We start from the raw sequence: 18,383 nt of genomic DNA, 5'->3' as shown, positions 1-18,383 counted from the left end.
TGTTTCCTTAAGGAATTTAATCCCCTCCTAGTACCCAAGGTAATGGATTATTTCCTCCCAGGATAGAACGAATAACACACTGGTGTAGCGGTACTTCAAACCCCAGTGTTTCGGCGAACACAAAGTTCGGTAGCAAATCACACCTACAGTTGCTTTGTTTGAAGTTAAAAAATAATGCAGAACGAAGGAGTATATACTCAGAAAAACGTATGAAAGTTCTGAGAGGAAGGAGTGCAATGTATAGCCAATTTGTTGAGCGAATTGTATGTTGAGTTCTTTTGAGTATTTCTTCAACATTTGCTGCTCATATATATAGCAGCCAAGAAGGAGTGCAAGACCAAACGTCCACCCTTCATGGTGGATCAAGCATTACATATTTGTGGAGCAAGCACTTCATATTTGTGGAGCAAGCACTTCATGGTGGGAAGACCATTATCCGGCTGCCAAATTATCAATACACGGATTGGAAAATATCCGTTTATAAATACGGATAATCTTACGTTAATATTTACTATTAACAAATAAATTTGGTCCAAAAAATTAATCAATCAATCGATCCGAAGCCGAAGCCGAAGCCGAGCCGAGCGAGCGACGACGACGACGGCGCGAGGCTTGCTTTCTTCTTAACTCTTTAAGAGCTACAAGAAGAGCAATTATATATATACCCACCAAAAATGTCTTCCACTTTCAATATGGGACAATGTCTCATTGTTAAGAGGGGGAAACTTAAAATTTTACTCAAAATTTCATTTTCCCTCCATTTCCCATTCACCCTCATTTTTAAGAATATTACATCTTAAAATAAAACCTCAACACTGTTATAATTAGTTTTAATTATATAAAATTTTGCGATAGCAAAGAAAGATCAAGGATTTCAATGTATTAGATTTAAAATATTACATGCATGATATAGAAAGAAGAGTATGGGTTAACTTGTCTTATGCTCCAACACATAAATATGCCCCTGCATTATTCCAAGACATTGTCGTAAAGAAAGGGAAAACGTTTTGTTTAATGTGCAAGATTAATTAAAGAATGAAAAAGTTGTCTAAGGCCTCGTTTGTCCATAAAAAAAATTCTTTTTTTTCAAAATAAAATAAAAAATATGTTTCTCCATGAAATTTTGCAGATTTTTTTGAAAAAATTTCAAAAATGGGTTTCTCAAAAACCAAAAAGTGGTTTTGACCACTTTTTCAAAATTTTAAGAATTTTTTTTTTCCTACTCACAAAACTACAATATTTTTTTCAAATAAAATATATATCCAAACATAATTTTAAATTCCAAATAACGTTTTTAACTTAACTCCAAATACTGCTTCTTTCAGAAATTATAATTTGTATGTCCAAACGCCTACTAATTATATCTTAAAGACATAAAAGATGATGCTATAATATTCTATCTGAGCATAAAGATGATCTTCCCTTTGGTAATTGATGATCTTTTCCTGGTTGCTTTGTATTTATGAAGCTGTAAAAAGGAATGAAGACTTTTGTAGGCATGCTAGAGAATCATAACCCATAGATGGAAAATAATGGAAAAGACAAGCGCAAATAAAAATGAAGAGGAAAAGAAGCCAAAATACAAAGACTTGACCTATATATATAAGGTTCCTTAATCTGACTAGGGTATGTCAACTTGTGTCATTTTAGTCAAAAAGTAACGATTTGAACCCTCAAGTCCAAGTCCATGGCACACCACAAATGACCTCTTCTACACACAAAAAAAACTCCTTTATTCTCCTAGGACCCCCTCAATAGCAACCACAAATCCACAATTAAATTAATAGAGAAAAAAATGGAAATGTAATCTCTTGTTTTTGTTTTATTTTCTGTTCTTTTTTATCACAGTTGCTTACTTTCTTGAAGTGGTTCTACATCCCTAGCCCCAATCAATCATAAACTTACTTAGCCTATTAAAAGATGTTAGTTAATTTAATGTTGGTGTTAGTGTATTTTAATATTAAAGTATATTATTTCTTGTGAGATAGTGGTTATAAATTGGCAAGAAAGTGGTCATTACTTTGATGTAACTCATGAAACCACTAATGCGATGATCTATCACTTGTTACCCACTAAATCTAATATTTTGTAATCACCAATCAATGTTCTACTATTTTATTATCCTACTATCTTATCATTTATTTCAAGAAAGAGATTTTACACCTATAAATTGTGGTGTTTCTTCTTTGTGTTGTAAATGATATAAGTGTAATGGTGTACATGAAAAAGGTGTGATTGATTTTCACGATCCAAAATTCACTAGTTGTGATTGCACCTAATCCAACCCGTTAGGTCAGCCAATTAACAGTTAACACAATTCTAAATAAATAAAGGTGATCAAAAAATACTACATCTGGATTTCCATACAATATCTCAAAGGACTGGTAGTACAAGACATGAGCTACTAAGACTAGATTATTGTAAAAACGGTTATGAAATAAATATAACTCATGTTTGAAATGTACATAAACAGAATTCAACTCTAGAACTACATAGGGACAAGTGGTAGCCATATCCGGAAGGCATGAACATCTTCAGAATCAGCCCCCGTCATCCACCGCAACTCCGCTCCAAAATCTGCACGCAAGATGTAGAAGTATAGTATGAGTACAACCGACCACATGTACTCAGTAAGTATCTTGACTAAACTCAGTGAAGTAGTGACGAGGCTTTTTGGTTAAAAGATACTCACTGATATACCATGTGCAATAGACTAATAATAGAACAATACTAGAACATAACAGAACATGATACAAGGAAGCAAATATGTGAAGCAGTAAATGAATACTAGATGAAATCATGATTAATATTCCTCAATATCACGACCAATTCTTTTCTAACAGCAATAACCAGCAAATCACGGTAGTAAATTCATATTTTCATAGTGTGGAAAATATACTTAATATATCAAATCAAATGGCACGGAAACACCTTTTGTGCATTTATCCCATCCTCACCAAATACACGAATATGTGTCAAATCAATTGGCATGGCAACACCCTTCGTGCATTTATCTCATCCTCACCAAAAGTATGCATAACAGTACCAACCAGGTAAAAACAATACCAATAATAGTGACCACGAAGTAGAGAGTACACAAATAGTAGCAATTAACAAGTCGGAAACATATAGAAAATAGAAATACACGAGATATGGGGCACAAAATTAATGACAGCATGTAAGGTAGAAGAACATAAATTTCACTGACTAACAAGGTAGAAGACTTAGATGTAAATATAACAAACAAGAAGAGAATCATGATATTTGCAAGTTAAACAGATAGAAGGCAAGGATAACACAACAACAATTGAGGTAGAGGACAAAGACAGAACAACCGACAAGTCACATAGAAAATATAGGTGCAACAATAACAGCTCAAGATAAAGACATGAATGCATACACAACGAAAAGACATCACAATATAATGTATGTCTCTCGTCCTCACCTGCACGGAAACACCCTTCGTGCCATGAACACATGATAGTATAAAAATAATGGCACGACATCGCCCTTCGTGCTTTACACTCTTCCTCACATGATAATGTAAATGAAATGGCACGGTATTATCCTTCGTACCTAATAATGTATATGAATGGCACGACATCACCTTTCATGCTTTATACTTTTCCTCACATGATAATGTATACGAAATGGCACGGCATCACCTTTTACTCTCATCCTCACATAATAATGTAAATGAAAACATGATAATATAATAAAATGGCACGGCATCATAATTCGTGCTTTTATATTCATCCTCACATGATAATGTAAATGTGATCATGATAATGTAAATGAAATGGCACGGCATTACCCTTCGTGCGTTACACTCTTCCTCCTCACATAATAATGTAAATAAAATAGTACGGCATCACCCTTCGCGCTTTACACTCTTCCTCACCAAGCACATGTATATTAATGACAAGCAAGGTAGGAAGCATGAATAACATCAAGGAGGGTGTTTAAGCGGATATTCCAAATGAACATCAATCACAACTTTCAAGCCAATAACAATTCAATAAACCTAAAGAACCTTATTGTGCAAGTATTTCAAACAATTCAATAAACCTAAAGAACCTTATTGTGCAAGTATTTCAACAAGTCTCAAAAATTATCTTCAATTCAAGTATAGAACCCAATATCTCAAGAATAACGGCCGTAGCGATATATTAGTGATTAAGCATAGTGATGACCGAATTTAATATATCAATAGTTTTACGAAAATTCATAAAATTTTAATCAAGTTATAATAAGCTAAACCTTGATTTCTAGCATTTAATTTCACATTCTTAGCAGTCTAGAAGTCAAGTAAGACATGAAACGAGAAGGTCACGTAATTCTACAAGGCTCAATTAATCATATAATTTACCCCCGGGCATAATTAACCCTGGCGCATGCATATACACTTGTCACCTCATATATGCATCACCCCCGCATGTAGCAAACAATGGCAATTAGTAGAAAAAAATTCTCCCAACAAAGTTAGGCAAGACACTTACCTCAAACAAGCCAAATCGATACACTAGAAGCCCCATCCCACTCAAATCATCCTCTGAAATGCTCGTAACTAACCAAAAGCAATTCGATATAATCAACACATGCTATAGAAATCAATTCCATATGAAAAATGCTAAGTTCTTAATCATTGTCAAAAAGTCAACTCAAAAGTCAAAATTGGAGCCCACATCTCGGAATCGATGTTCAACCATACTAATTTCACTCCAATCCGACTCTGAATCGATGTTCAAAACTCGAAAATTCATTTTATGAAATTATAGACAATTTCTCCGATTTCTCTTTCAAAATAAATAATCAAATATCGAAAATAAAGATTAATTCATGAAATATAATCACAACCGAGTTAAAAATGCTTACCCTAATTCATGTGGTGAAAATCCTCTCAAAAAGTACTCAAATCCGAGTTCCCTAGCTCCAAAAATTTTGAAATGAACTTATAAAAAAAAAACTACCCAATAAAAACACTAATGTGGTCGCTAAAAGTTCAATACTCATCGCTAAAAGTACCAAATCCGATTGCTAAAGGTGAGGACCAAAACCTGCTTGCACCAGCAATTTATTTTTCACTAAAAAGACTCTAACTCCCTCATACGAACTTGGAATTCGACGATTCTTGCTCATATGAGTAACAAATAATAATACGAACCTAATTAAACTCCCAAAAGTCTCGAAATTAAATTCCGATCTCCAGAACTAAAATGGACATTTGGATCATTATATGTTTATGTTCAAAACAATGCCAAAATATCAAATACGTTAAAAACCCATCTGAAACCCACCCGAGCCCCACGGGATCCAACCAAATATACCAACAAATCATAAAATATGATACGAACTTAATCGAGCGATCAAAATACAAAAATAACTTCAAAACTACGAATCACAACGAATTCAAGCTTTATAAAATCAAAACTTTTATTTTTTTCAAAAACTAACGAAAAATGTGTCTACACACCTTGGAATAACTTCAAATTTTGCACACAAGTCATAAATATTGTTGTAAAGCTGCTTGAATTCTCGGAATCCAAATCGGGACCCAGTATCAATAAAAATCCAATTATTGCCAAATTTTGGAATTCAAAACTTTTCAAAGTTAATAATTTTTCGAAAAATTACGCCAAATCACTTTGGGACCTCCGCCCAAGTTTGAAATCACCATATGAAGCTAACGGAACCATCAAAAATTCATTCGGGAGTCATTTATTGAAAAGTTAACTTCCGGTCAACTTTTTAAATTTCAACCTTCTTAGTTAAGAATGATTCTTCCAAATTCATTCCGAACAACTTGAAAACTAAATCCGACCATACACGCAAGTCATAATATATCGTGTGAGGCTACTCAAGCCCTTGCAACACCTAACCGAGTGCAAATGCTCAAAACGACCGGTCGGATTGTTACATTGATATTGTGAAAAAGATAGTTAAGAGAGAGAAAATCTAAGTCTCGAACTTTTTCTCTACAAAAGATAATATTATTTTTGTTGAAGGAAGATGTTCATTTTGGTGGAGTTTTGGACTCAACAACTTGTTAAGAGTTTGTTCGAGTCATACAACGTTATCGGTTTGTTGTATCCTGGAGGGGACAAGTCGAGAGTATTACTGTTAGACCGGTAAAGATGCTACCGCAGTAGGCTTGAATCTCCTTAAAGAGAGCGAGATATCTGCGCCTCAACCTGAAGAATAATTATATATTTTTCTTCATCTTATTTTTCAATTGTAATTATTTGTAATTTCACCAACATTTAAGATTTTTTTACATGTTAATACTCCCTTTATCTCAATATATTTATTCATTTTGTCTCAAAAAACATAGTTGTCGTGGAAAACATTAAGTTCAACACTTCAACTCAACTCACAAAACTTGTCATAAATAATCCACCTCTGCCAAGAGAAGTGAATTATAATGCTCTTTTTTTTTTATATTCATAATATCCTAGTCAGCTTGAGCGCAACTTATTAATTATTTCAGCAAATATCTACTATCTCTAACCACTACTGATAGCGAATAATTCTGACTATTAATGCTATTCGGAGGAGAAAATAGTAGTACTAATTTTATTCTTCGTTAAAATTTAAATCCTTCCGATGTTCAGATGGACGAATGTGGCTAAGGTAGTGCACAATAGACCAGTTGAACATGAAACTCTAGACGCTGTCAAGCCTAGAGTTGTATATAATTTTCATCTCATTTCACTTATTATTAGGTCACATTCTACAAACTTAAAGTGCTTTCAGCTTTCTTCTAGTTCTCTTAATTTGAGTACTGTTTTTCAGGTGGTTATTTCATATTCACACAAGCAGTTGACATACTCAAAGGCAAGTGGGAATATTGAAGGATTCCTCCTCCAATAATATCACGCCAGCAATAATGGTAGATGTAGTCTTTCGCTTACGGGTTCATCTGAATCCTTAATTTTCAACACGCAGTATATATAATAAAAATTAAATAAATATTAAATTAGAACCAATAATTTATTTGTTCAATTAATTAGTGCGTTGAACAGATTAAATTTAGATTCTTGATCTGTCTCGGTCAGAAGTATGCCCTTGAGTTCATAGTTGCATCTATAGCCGCCATGATTTCATGAAAACTACAATTCGTTGGCCGGCCATAAAAGAAAGACCTTTTCAGCAGCCTTTTCTCCTCTTTTGTATTTTCCTAATAACAAACCCATTCCCATGACATCATATATACTTTCACCAACTTTATTTCCCTCTCTCTCTACATTTGTGAATGCTTGCATTTACATTTTGTTAACATAACGGCAGTTGTATTTGGATATAGAACTTGTAAGTGAACCCACAACTTTGTTTCTAAAATTGTAGGCTAGTAGAAGAGTACGTACCATTGCACTTGTTGCTTTATTGGTACCGATAATATAAAGAAAGAAAGAAATTCTTTTTTTAAATTCTCTGTCCATACGAATACCATCATAACAAGACAGAGGGAGTAATAGCTTTCATATGCAAGTATGCACATAAAATCTCACGTTGATAGCTGAAAAGATTGAAAGTCTATATATGGTGTAATAATTTTTAAATTGTGTGAGGTCTTTTGGGAAAAACTGCACGGGTTTGGTCCAAAACGGATAATATAATACTATGTTAAGAGTATTTATGGACTGATGACCCTAACAACTGATATTAATTAGAGTCCAAATTAAGCGGGACAAGTATGGTGATGGCAAGGTGAAGGTGCATAGCTCAATTTGCTTACTTTTACGAGCTTGGAGACGCATACAAGAAGAAGCTATTTGCGAGCTTCGGTTGTCATAAATACTCTAACGATGAATCTCGAATATTGATCTGTAGCAAGGGAGAGACCTCATGGATCATGGTAGTAGGCCACGTGAAACTTAGTTCTAGGTGGAGATTGTTGGGTGTACGGACAAAGTCATACATAAATATCTAAAATCATTGGAAGTATACATATAAAATGTAGGGATCTTTTAATGGTATGAGGCCTTTGAAAATAATCGTGGGGTCTAGACTCAAAGCGGACAATATCACAAATATCTATTGGTTGATTGAGCCGAACAAGTTGATATGCCGATTTTCTTTTTGGTAAGGAGGAACCCGCAACCGCTACAGCCTTTGCCACAGCCTCTGCACTCAGGGGCGGCTCTAAAGGCTTGGGTAGTGAGGTCGTGTGCCTTAGGCCCCAAATTTATTTTAAATTCTTATTGTTATTATTATTATTATTATTATTATTATTATTATTATTATTATTACTATATATTATATAAATTATATAAATAATTAGTATAAAGAAAAGTGTTACAGTATATTTTTTTTTGTTATTTGATTGAGGTTATTTTTTATCAAAAAATTCATAAATTATGATAATTTTCTTTACTGATTAATATATTTGCTTCAGTCTTCAATTTTAATTTTATTCTTTTTATATAGGAATTAAGTTATATATATATCGACATCATAATGAATTTCTTTTACAATGTTCTCTCAAACTGCATGAAAACAAAAGCATTCATGCACCGATTTTCTTTTAGTGTAATTCGACATATTATATTAGGTTATTTATAGGAGTAATTTATTTAGATATTCACCAATAAGTGCCACTTAATTGAATGAACTACAATTATCATTTAAATTGATTATAAGGAGTAAATATTTTTGACAGCGTTAATGCTCAAAATTTAAGCTATTACGTTATGTACGCTTATTTCTTGTTCTTGTTTGTGATGATAGCCAAATCAAAATTTGTGGACCTCAACATCCAATAGTCCACCACTTTATTTTTTGTGGTCTTCTTCCTATTTTTATTTTTTTTAATTTGCTTATTTTTGTCTTAAATGATTGATTTATTGTTTAGAAAGTAAATTTTGTTGTTAGTGTAAATATTTTATAAAATAAATTTAAGGGCCTCTCAATATGGTTTCGTCTTAGGTCACGAGATCCTTTGAGCCGTCCCTGGAGCACTCTGTGATGAGCACTGGGTAAACCCCTCATGACCGCACTAGGCAAACTCTGTGCGACAGACTCAACCTAGAAGACATTGAGGGGGGAATCGATCACATCACAGGCCATCCATACGTATGAATAACCACCCTCCAAACCAATTGGGCAACCCATAGGGTTGTATGTCTGTTTTTATATATAGAAAGTCAATGTTTTGTCTCTGAACAAATTTTCAGGTACTTTATGTTGTTAAAAACAGATCGATTATAAGAAATAAGTGGCACATACCACAATAACCCTTCTGATCTCTTTTACTCTTTCCATGCTTAGTTTAGAATTATCTGCGTGCCGTAACGTAATCTCTTCCGTCAACTTTAAAGAAATATTTAAACTTTAAATATTAATATATAAAAACAGTTTTAAGTACTCCACTATTAAAGAAATCAACGGAAAAAAAAATTAGTTCAAGATAAGATCAAAGTGAAATAGACATTATATAAAATGGATAGTTTTCATTTTAATTTGCCCCTTCATGGAAGCAGTAAGAAATTAATTATTAATTATAAGTGGGAAATAAATTAAATTAGAAAACATACCAAATTTTAAGTCATAATATCAAAACATTGTTTTTTTGATAGGTAACATTAGTGCTTAATTATTTATTTTAATTGCAAGTGGATTAGATACATGGTCTGTGTTTTCTTTTTGGGGAGCTTGGGGTTGTGGGAAGAGAATGATGCAGGAGAAAGAAACACAATTTTTAGGTAAAAGGATCAAATTTGGCTAAGCGTTATTTAAAGTTGAGCAAATCTGACTCCGTTATACTTTGGATCTTATCTTATGCCGTCATTATAAAATAAATAAAAAACATTTTTGCATTGATCCGTAATGGAGTTCAAAATTGTAGGGTAATCTATATATATATATATATATATATATATATATACAAATACAAATATAATAATATATATATAGACACACACACACAGAATTTGAATTAAAAGATAATTTTGAATTTATAGATAAAGTTTTAAAATTTGAATTTAAATTAAAAATAAAAATTTATCTTTTTTTATCAATCATGTTATCATACTTAATTCGGTTAATGATCATATGCAATCATATTAGGAACTTTTGTTATCTTTTCTAATTATTTAAATACTACTTCACTTCTGGCAAAAAAAAACTACTCTTATAACTATAAAACTCTTTCACATTTAAAACCCTATAATTATAGTTCTTTAAAACACTGTATCTAGATTTGAATAAAGTGAATTTATTTTAAAATAAATATAATATATAGGGTACACGTCTATGTTTATCCAAATAACAAAAAAGAGTTTAAAAATCGAATAAAAGTTTACTTACATATATAATGAAGTAAACATACATGCTGGAGAAAGAAACAACTCAAAAATCAGTCAATATTAAAAAAAAAAAAAAGTTGTTTTTTCTTTTCTTTTTGAAGAATATTTGTTTGAAGAGTCAATTTGTATAAATGGACTTCAAACAAATAACAAAACTTTGGCTATACAATTGCTATCATTAATTTCAATTTAGCACATTCTAGGAATTGAAGGGTATAAGCTGAAACCCCTTCATTTTGCTGTAGTCAAGTCAATATTGCAAGGGTATACTATTTTTTTTGTTGAAGAATATTAGTTTTGAATCATTAGATTATGTGAAAGATTTTTTTTTTTTTCGAACTCAACAAGAGAGATATCGGTTTCTAATTTATAGTTTCTATAGCGATTTTCAAGTGTAACAAAGAGTATATTTTAAAAAAGAAAATTGGTATGACGTGAAATATTTTTTTTAAAATGTAAACAAACTATTTCGAAAAAATACTTTACTTTTTTCTACTTCAAAGATAATAAAAAGATAAGATATTTTTGAACATTAGTAGAGAGTTTTTAAAATTATTATAATAGAAATCATATCATGGATAAACTCAAAAAACCGAAATCTTATGGAATATTTACATAAATATCCGGCCAGATTTATTGTTTACTTTTTATAGCTAATATAAATAGATGATATACCAACAACACACGATTATGCACATAATATATATGAATTATATATAAATTACACATCTTTTAATTTTTTAATTTAAGTGGTCGGGTGAGCACCTATTTAGGCTGATTAGACAAAGCCAGAAAAAAATATGAAACAATTTCAACCAACGACTAAAAATATAAATAAAGTTCTTATTTAGATAATTTCTATTAAAACTCATCCTTTTATAGTAAAATAAATTAATTTTTTGTAGCAAAAGAAAGAATGACATAAAAAATAAGATAAAAGAAAATAAATATTGAAAAAAATGTATGAAAGATTTAAAAACTAGAAATAAGAGATGACAACTAATTTCTTCTTATGTTTCATCTTTGTTGAGTATAAAAAATTTGGAAGTTAATCTCATCGATTTCAAATATTTTTTTCTATTCAAATACATAGATTATAAGATAAGGATATCTTAGAATATTTTTTTTGTTTACATTGTGTGTCGTTTTTAAAAAATTAATATTACTAACAAACTGATATGATATTCGAATTTGAATTTAAATGCACTTTGAGTAGTTTGCATTGAGGATAAGCCAAGTATGGTGTCGAAAAATAAACTATTTGATAATTTTAAGACAATATACGCAATGTTATATAATAACAATCAACTAATTTAATATTTAATGATTCAAAGAACAATTTTTTTGTATATATAGGGGATTAAAAATTCAAAATATGTGGCTAGAGATATCGATAAACTTAAAATGGAGTCATACTGAAATAAAGTTTTTCCGGCTAAAAAATTATTTAAATTTTTAGATAGCCGATTAAAGTGAATTTTAAATTGAGGATAATATCTTCACTTGCATCATTATAAAGATAATAATTATTGAAATATATATAAAGTTTTATAAATTGAAATTTCAAAATAGAAATATATTTTGAAAGATAATATCATACCAAATAAGAGTTTAAGTCGTAGTAAAAGAGTCACGTCGTAATCAAAGAATCGTTTATATTGTGTCAACCTTTGTGCTTTGCCATAAATATGAGTTATTATTTCTCTTTGTGGCTATTTTTAGGTTCCAATGACCCCAATGAGAATAGTACAAAAATAAAATTATCACTACGAGATTTGAGAAAATGTTAGTCTTTTTTCATGTAGAGTTTCTTAATTAATATCTAACGATTATCTATAATTATTTAGAAGGTTTAAATTTTAAGGTTATTTACATATAATTCAAATAACTCAGATATTTAACATGGTTAATATCAAAATGGAGTCATACTGAAAAATAAAATTCACTGGGTAAAGAATTTTTAAAATTTTTAGATAGCCAACTAAAATGAGTTTTGAATTAAGGATAATATTTTCACTTACATTATTATAAAAATAATTATTATTAAAAAATAAAATTTTAGAAACTGAAATATTAAAAAAAAATATTTTTTAAGAGATATCAACACACCAAATAAGAGTTCAAGTAGTAGTAAAAAAGGCCAGTCGTATCCAAAGAGTCATTCATAGTCTCAACATTTGATTGTTTTGCCATAAATATGAGTTATTATTTTGCTTCCTAACTATTTTTAGGATCTAATGACACCGGCGAGAATGATATCAAAAAGAAAAAATAGAAGAAATGGTTAGTTTTTTTCATGTAGTATTTTTTATTAATATTCAATGATTATCTATATTTACCGAGAAAGTTTAAATTTTAATATTATTTATATATAATCCAAATACCTTAAATATTTGACATGATTAGTGTCCGCACATCCGCACGGGTGCTAATACTAGTATTAAATCATAGTAAAAAAATAAAAGGGTAAATTTGAATATTTGTCTCAAAAGATTTTGACATGTGAAATTCGCTCAATTCACGCTAGAGTTGCATTAATGGGAAAGGCAAATACGAAAAGATTTACTAATAGCAAGAGTATGAAAGGATCGGTAGTATAAAAGAAGATAAAAGCAAGCAACTTCAGGTAGCACATGGGCAAGTTTGTACTTTCTCCAAATTTTTTATCCCCATAAAGAAATTTATAACCTTATTAGAACAAATAAAAGAAAAAAGTCATAAATACCCTCTGTCATATTTTTAATTACACATATTATCTTTACAATCTTATTATCCCTTACCCCTCTTTCTACCCCGCAAAAATAAAATGTATAACTGAAAATTCGACCATAGGTCAAGGGGTGACTAATGCTTTTTCCATAAAAGAAAGAAGAAACATGCCTTTTATTATAATAAAATATAACCGTTTAATTTTCCAGATATAATCAGAGATTATACATTTTATTTGATGACCCTTCTATCTCAACCCCTAATCTTGTAGCTTGCAATTAGCATTCCGTTGTTGTCTTATACGTATGCAAAACCAACTCTCATTTATTTTACCGCCCTATTATCCTTATTGAAAGAGACAGCATAAAGTATTAGAACAATAAAATATAGTTTAAGAAAATGTATGATCAACGTAGGTAAAGAGGATACCTAACTTTTACATTAAAAAAAAATGCGTCATCTCCTCACAAATCAATCAGGTTTTTTAGTCTTACATTTACTTACAAGTGTAATGAAAATTTTAAATTATAAAACTAAAAGGCCAAGGTATCAAAGATGTGGAAATGACACCAAATAGTCACTTTTAAGTATGTTGTTTAAAATATTATCCACAATTTACAATATATTTAAAGATTAGCTAATTTTTTCAAAATTTAGGATACGGCATCCTTAAGTTTAAATATCAAGGTTCAAACTTTAGGACATCGTGTCCTAAACTTTAAATTAGTAGCTCAGAAATTTAGGACACTTAGTGCTAATTTCAAATTAGCAATTCAGAAATTCAAAATACTTAGTCCTTAATTTCAAATTAGCAGCTCAAAAATTCAAATAGTTAAATAAATGTGTTACAAGTACCACATAGTTAAATTAAAAAAGTGCAAAAGTTGTTTTTTCTACTGTTTGAAAGAAGCAAAAATTAAACAAACAGCTTCTCTATCCTCACAAGGTAGGGATAAGGTCAGTGTACACATTACTCTCCCCAGACCCCACAGTGTTGGATAATACTGGGTATGTTGTTGTAGACTTGTAGAGGTCGTAGAACTAGAATCAAGAATGAGAATTGAAGGTTATGAACAATCCCATTTGTAGGAGATTTCTCAACCTCTGATAACCTAAAACCATCAACCAAATAACTGTTTGACATCTATCATTGCATTCCTTTCCGCGTATTTTACATTCATGCTTCTCTATAACAGCCATCTTCTATAACACTTCACTATAATAGTCAATTTTTTTTGGAACTAATTTTTTATGTTATGTTATAACATATGTTTTCTATAACAGCACTTCGCTATAGCAACTAAAATTATCTAGAACAAACGAGGCTATTATGGAAATGTTTGACTGTACTATGAAAAGATAAATCAGTGGGAAGCCAAGTAACCATAACAAATCACTACACAATATCCCAAAATGGATTGCTGGAAGACAAATGAAGAGACATAACATTTGAAAATATGTTTTCTACAAGTTAAACTTCCCTATATGAGAAAAGAGAAGAATGCTACCTACACTCCTTAAACTGGCTTCTGGCCTTGACTAATATCTCAACCCAGCCTGTTGAATGCCTTTCAACTAGAGCTTCGACTCAGATCAATGGCTTTACCTGAATGCATTACTAGTAAAGTTATAAACTTTTTACATCGCCTTAACTAACAACGAAGAATAATCATAGGCACACTACAATGAGAACAGAGTAACAGAGAGCACCTCTATGGTAACAGTGACTATTGAGGAAGCAGCCAGCAAGAGCATAGACATTTTTGGCCTTTCAGTAAGTATATTTCCTAAAAATAATATAGCAGAGGAACAAAAACTATTTGCAGTAAGCTTCATAAGTTGTGGCTAAGACAGATACAACAACATGAACTGTATTATCGGTGTAAAAAGATGATAAGAAGAAAAACTCGAAGCTTATGCACTTACTTTCTTATAGCTTATCAAGTGAAGTTTCATGTACATGGTTACTTATGTAATTCTGCTTTCCTTTATTTCCTTCTCTCAATGAAAAAAGTAAACCTTTATTGAAGAATCCATTTCAATGAACATGTGGGGATGTTTTATATTTAAGTGTAGGGGTTACTGTATCATTCAAGTGTGCGAAAATTGGAGGATTTCATAGCTATATGCAATGCACAGTTGCACACCCTCACTGATGGTTAATGCATGTACTAATATTTTGATGAAATAACTAAATAACTTGCTTATTTGCAAAACACATGAATCTACTGCAGCAAAACACATGAACTATTGTATGAGAAACACATGCTGCAAAATTATTCTAAAAGAGAATCATGTGGATGTGAAAGCTACTGCCTCTGTGATTTTACTGCTGCGAATTTAGATCTCTGAATATGTACATGAATCTAAACCCTAAATCCTCAGAACTAACTCAAAATCAATTTCCAGTCTTCTCCCAACTCCTAACTATCAAAATACTCAAAAATTGTGGAGAACCACATTTAAGAGATTCTGGCTAACTGAATCTCTTCAAGAAGCCATTTCGCAATATTTGAGGATTTGGGGTACTATTTCCCTGTCTGAGATGCCGATTAACAGAGCAGTGTATTTGAGTAGGAACGAACTCTTACTTTCCATTACCTTCCATTTTGCTTTTGTTCACAACGAAGGTATGTAGAGGACAAAAAGCTAATCCGGACATCTTCACTGCAAAAAGGAATGTATCGTACCTGTTTTAATTTTTCCTCTTTGGGGTAGGGGTAAGGGGAAGGGGAATATAGTCCTCAATTCAGAAGCTGTACATATCTACATCATTTTGCTTCAAGGAAGCCACGTCAAAATTCTCCAATGTTTTAACATCTCTCGAAAATTCTGTAGAGCTTTTCCAGTGATGCAACCTGAACAAAAGTTCCATTTTTAGCCATAGAAGCAGGGGGCTTGGAGAAGAGTCTGAGGGAGGGAAACAGAACATGCTGAATCGACCATTCGCGTTGAGCCCAGGCATTTTCAGCCTCCAAAAGTAATTCTGCCTCAAATTCAGACTCCGCGGTATCATTCTCTATGTTTTCCATATAAGTTCCAACTGAACCACTCGAAAGCATTCTCTTTCTGTAGAATTTCAAGCCATCACCCGAGGGTTTAGGCAATAATGGAGGATGCATGGCATACAAATTTCCAAGGGCAGCGGCAATTGTCTGAAAACAAACTTTCTCGTCTTCCCAGTCAACATCATTGCCCAAACAAAGTATAAATTCTGGGATGCGGTCCATGTCAGGTGTGTACTGATCAAGTATAACAGGAAGTCTAGACAAATTGCCATTTGAATCGATATAAACACTAAAATACTCCCCTAGCATTTCTGCTTTTTCCTTGAGCAGTTCTGTATTCATCTCGGCGATCTTTCCTCTTAGCTCATTGCTTTCATTGCCTTGTGGATCTAAACCCTCTTCTTCTTTCAGAGCAAGCATTATTAGCTCGGGTAATGACGCCGGTTCACTTAGTTGAATTGCATTGAAATGTGCAAACCGACGTAAAACTTGCTGATACATAAGCTCTTTACTCAAGTTAATCACATTAACAAGATAAAGGTGTGTGTTGTGTTGAATCAAAGCAAAAACTTCATCCGCCATCCCAATATACGTGCAATGCCTAACAACGTCTAATAGACCAGGGTGACAATCAATTTCAATCTCATTAACTAGTTCTTGGATGCTAGTGAGGTCCGCAGTTTCACTAGGATTCCTCCTTTGTCTAATAGAAGACCTCACCGAGCTCAAGCAAGAACCTCCTCTTTCTGAATTACTAGGAGGCTTCATTTGCATGTACGCGTGCAACCTTCCAGAAGGGTCCAGCGTATCCGTTCGTACCATTTTATGTGGCGCTTTTTGCGACTTTATCCCAGATGAAGACGGACAATCTTTACTGGAATCTTTAATTGTGGCCACTGGACTTGAAGAACAAAAATCCATGGTCTGTTCCTGGAATCTCCTCGACTCATTCGAGCTTCTCAATTTCGACTCTACCACAGACTGTATCTTCTCAATGATGAATTCTTGATTCATAAGGCTTACCTCTCTCTTTGTTGGGTGTACATTCACATCAACGTGCTGAGGTGGCAAAACGATTGACATGTATATAAAAGGTTTCGATGCTTTAGGCAATGTTGCAGTATATACAATTTCAATTGCCCTTTTCAAAGCACTACAATCAACGAGCCTATCATTTATAAAAAGAACCATAGTTATCTTCTTTGCAATATAATTCGAGTCAGAAATGAAACCGTCCATCTTAAAACCAGTATCAGAAACTTCAATTTTCATCAGATTTCGAGCAACTGAAACTCCATAAACAGATCTAATCGAATCAATCCTCGAACAAGTAGCTAGACTGTAAACATCTGCTCTACCAGCTCCATGTTTTCTACAAGAGAAGCTCACATTAATGTGATGAATTGCAAACCTACTAATTAGGTCAACAATTTTCGGATAATCATCGGCCGAAGAATTCTCTAGGGTTTTCCTTCGCGCCGCCATGTTATAAAATAAATTCTCAATCATTATCTGTGTACCTTTAACAGCAGCACAAGGTTTTGGTTCATCTACCATTAAACCATCTCTATACGTTGCTCTGTATCCGTACAGCTGGCCGTCGGTAATAGTAGTGACAGTTACGTGACCTACGTAAGTCATACTAGCTAAAGCTTCACCTCTAAATCCCATTGAACTAATCGTCTGTAAATCTTCAAACTTACTCAGCTTAGACGTCGTGTGCCGCTCGCATAAAATGGGTAAATCTTCGTAACGTATGCCGTGGCCGTCGTCGGAAACTTGGATAAGTTTAAGGCCGGAATCCTTAACGACGACGGAGATAGAGGTGGAATTAGCATCTAAGCTGTTTTCGATGAGCTCTTTTACTGCAGATACTGGCCGTTGGATTACTTCCCCAGCTGCGATTCTGTTCACTACTGATTCCTCCAGCCGCTTTATCTTCGGCGGCTCCTTCGGTATAGCCGCCGCCGCCGCTGCTATGGGTTCCATTTCCACTTCGTTAATAGCCTCTTCGATTTCCATGGCGGCGGATTCGGCACTGTTCTGCTCTGTATTCTGTGGGAAGCAAAATGCAATGTAATTTGGATTTTTAGGGTTTAGACAAGTGGGTCTGGGGGAGTATTTGGGCGGGAAGAAATGGTTTGGCTGAAAATTGGGATTACTTCCTCTACAATATACTAAATTTATTTACCAAAATTATCCTAATTTTGTATATTACCCGCAGTAAATAAGAATTACTTACAAATTTTATAAAATTCATTATTAGTGCCTTAAATTAGGAGATTCAATTACATCATTTTCTTTTTTTCTCTCCTCTCTTCTTTCCATATTTATTGTCGCCTCTCCATATACAAATTCATTA

General features: G+C 32.5%; 1 protein-coding gene across 1 annotated transcript; it reads right to left on the bottom strand.

Moving 5' to 3' along the window:
• Positions 1–15,217: 15,217 nt before the first annotated feature.
• On the bottom strand, positions 15,218–18,177 carry LOC142169408 (DNA mismatch repair protein MLH1-like). Its single transcript, XM_075230539.1, has one exon. It carries the CDS (start codon positions 18,041–18,043, stop codon positions 15,827–15,829), a length of 2,217 nt encoding a protein of 738 aa, XP_075086640.1. The 5' UTR covers positions 18,044–18,177; the 3' UTR covers positions 15,218–15,826.
• Between the last annotated feature and the right edge of the window lie 206 nt (positions 18,178–18,383).

The sequence above is a fragment of the Nicotiana tabacum genome, chromosome 15 (assembly GCF_000715075.1).
Source record: "Nicotiana tabacum cultivar K326 chromosome 15, ASM71507v2, whole genome shotgun sequence".
NCBI classification, from domain to species: domain Eukaryota; kingdom Viridiplantae; phylum Streptophyta; class Magnoliopsida; order Solanales; family Solanaceae; genus Nicotiana; species Nicotiana tabacum.
This window is presented reverse-complemented; position numbering and strand designations above follow the sequence as displayed.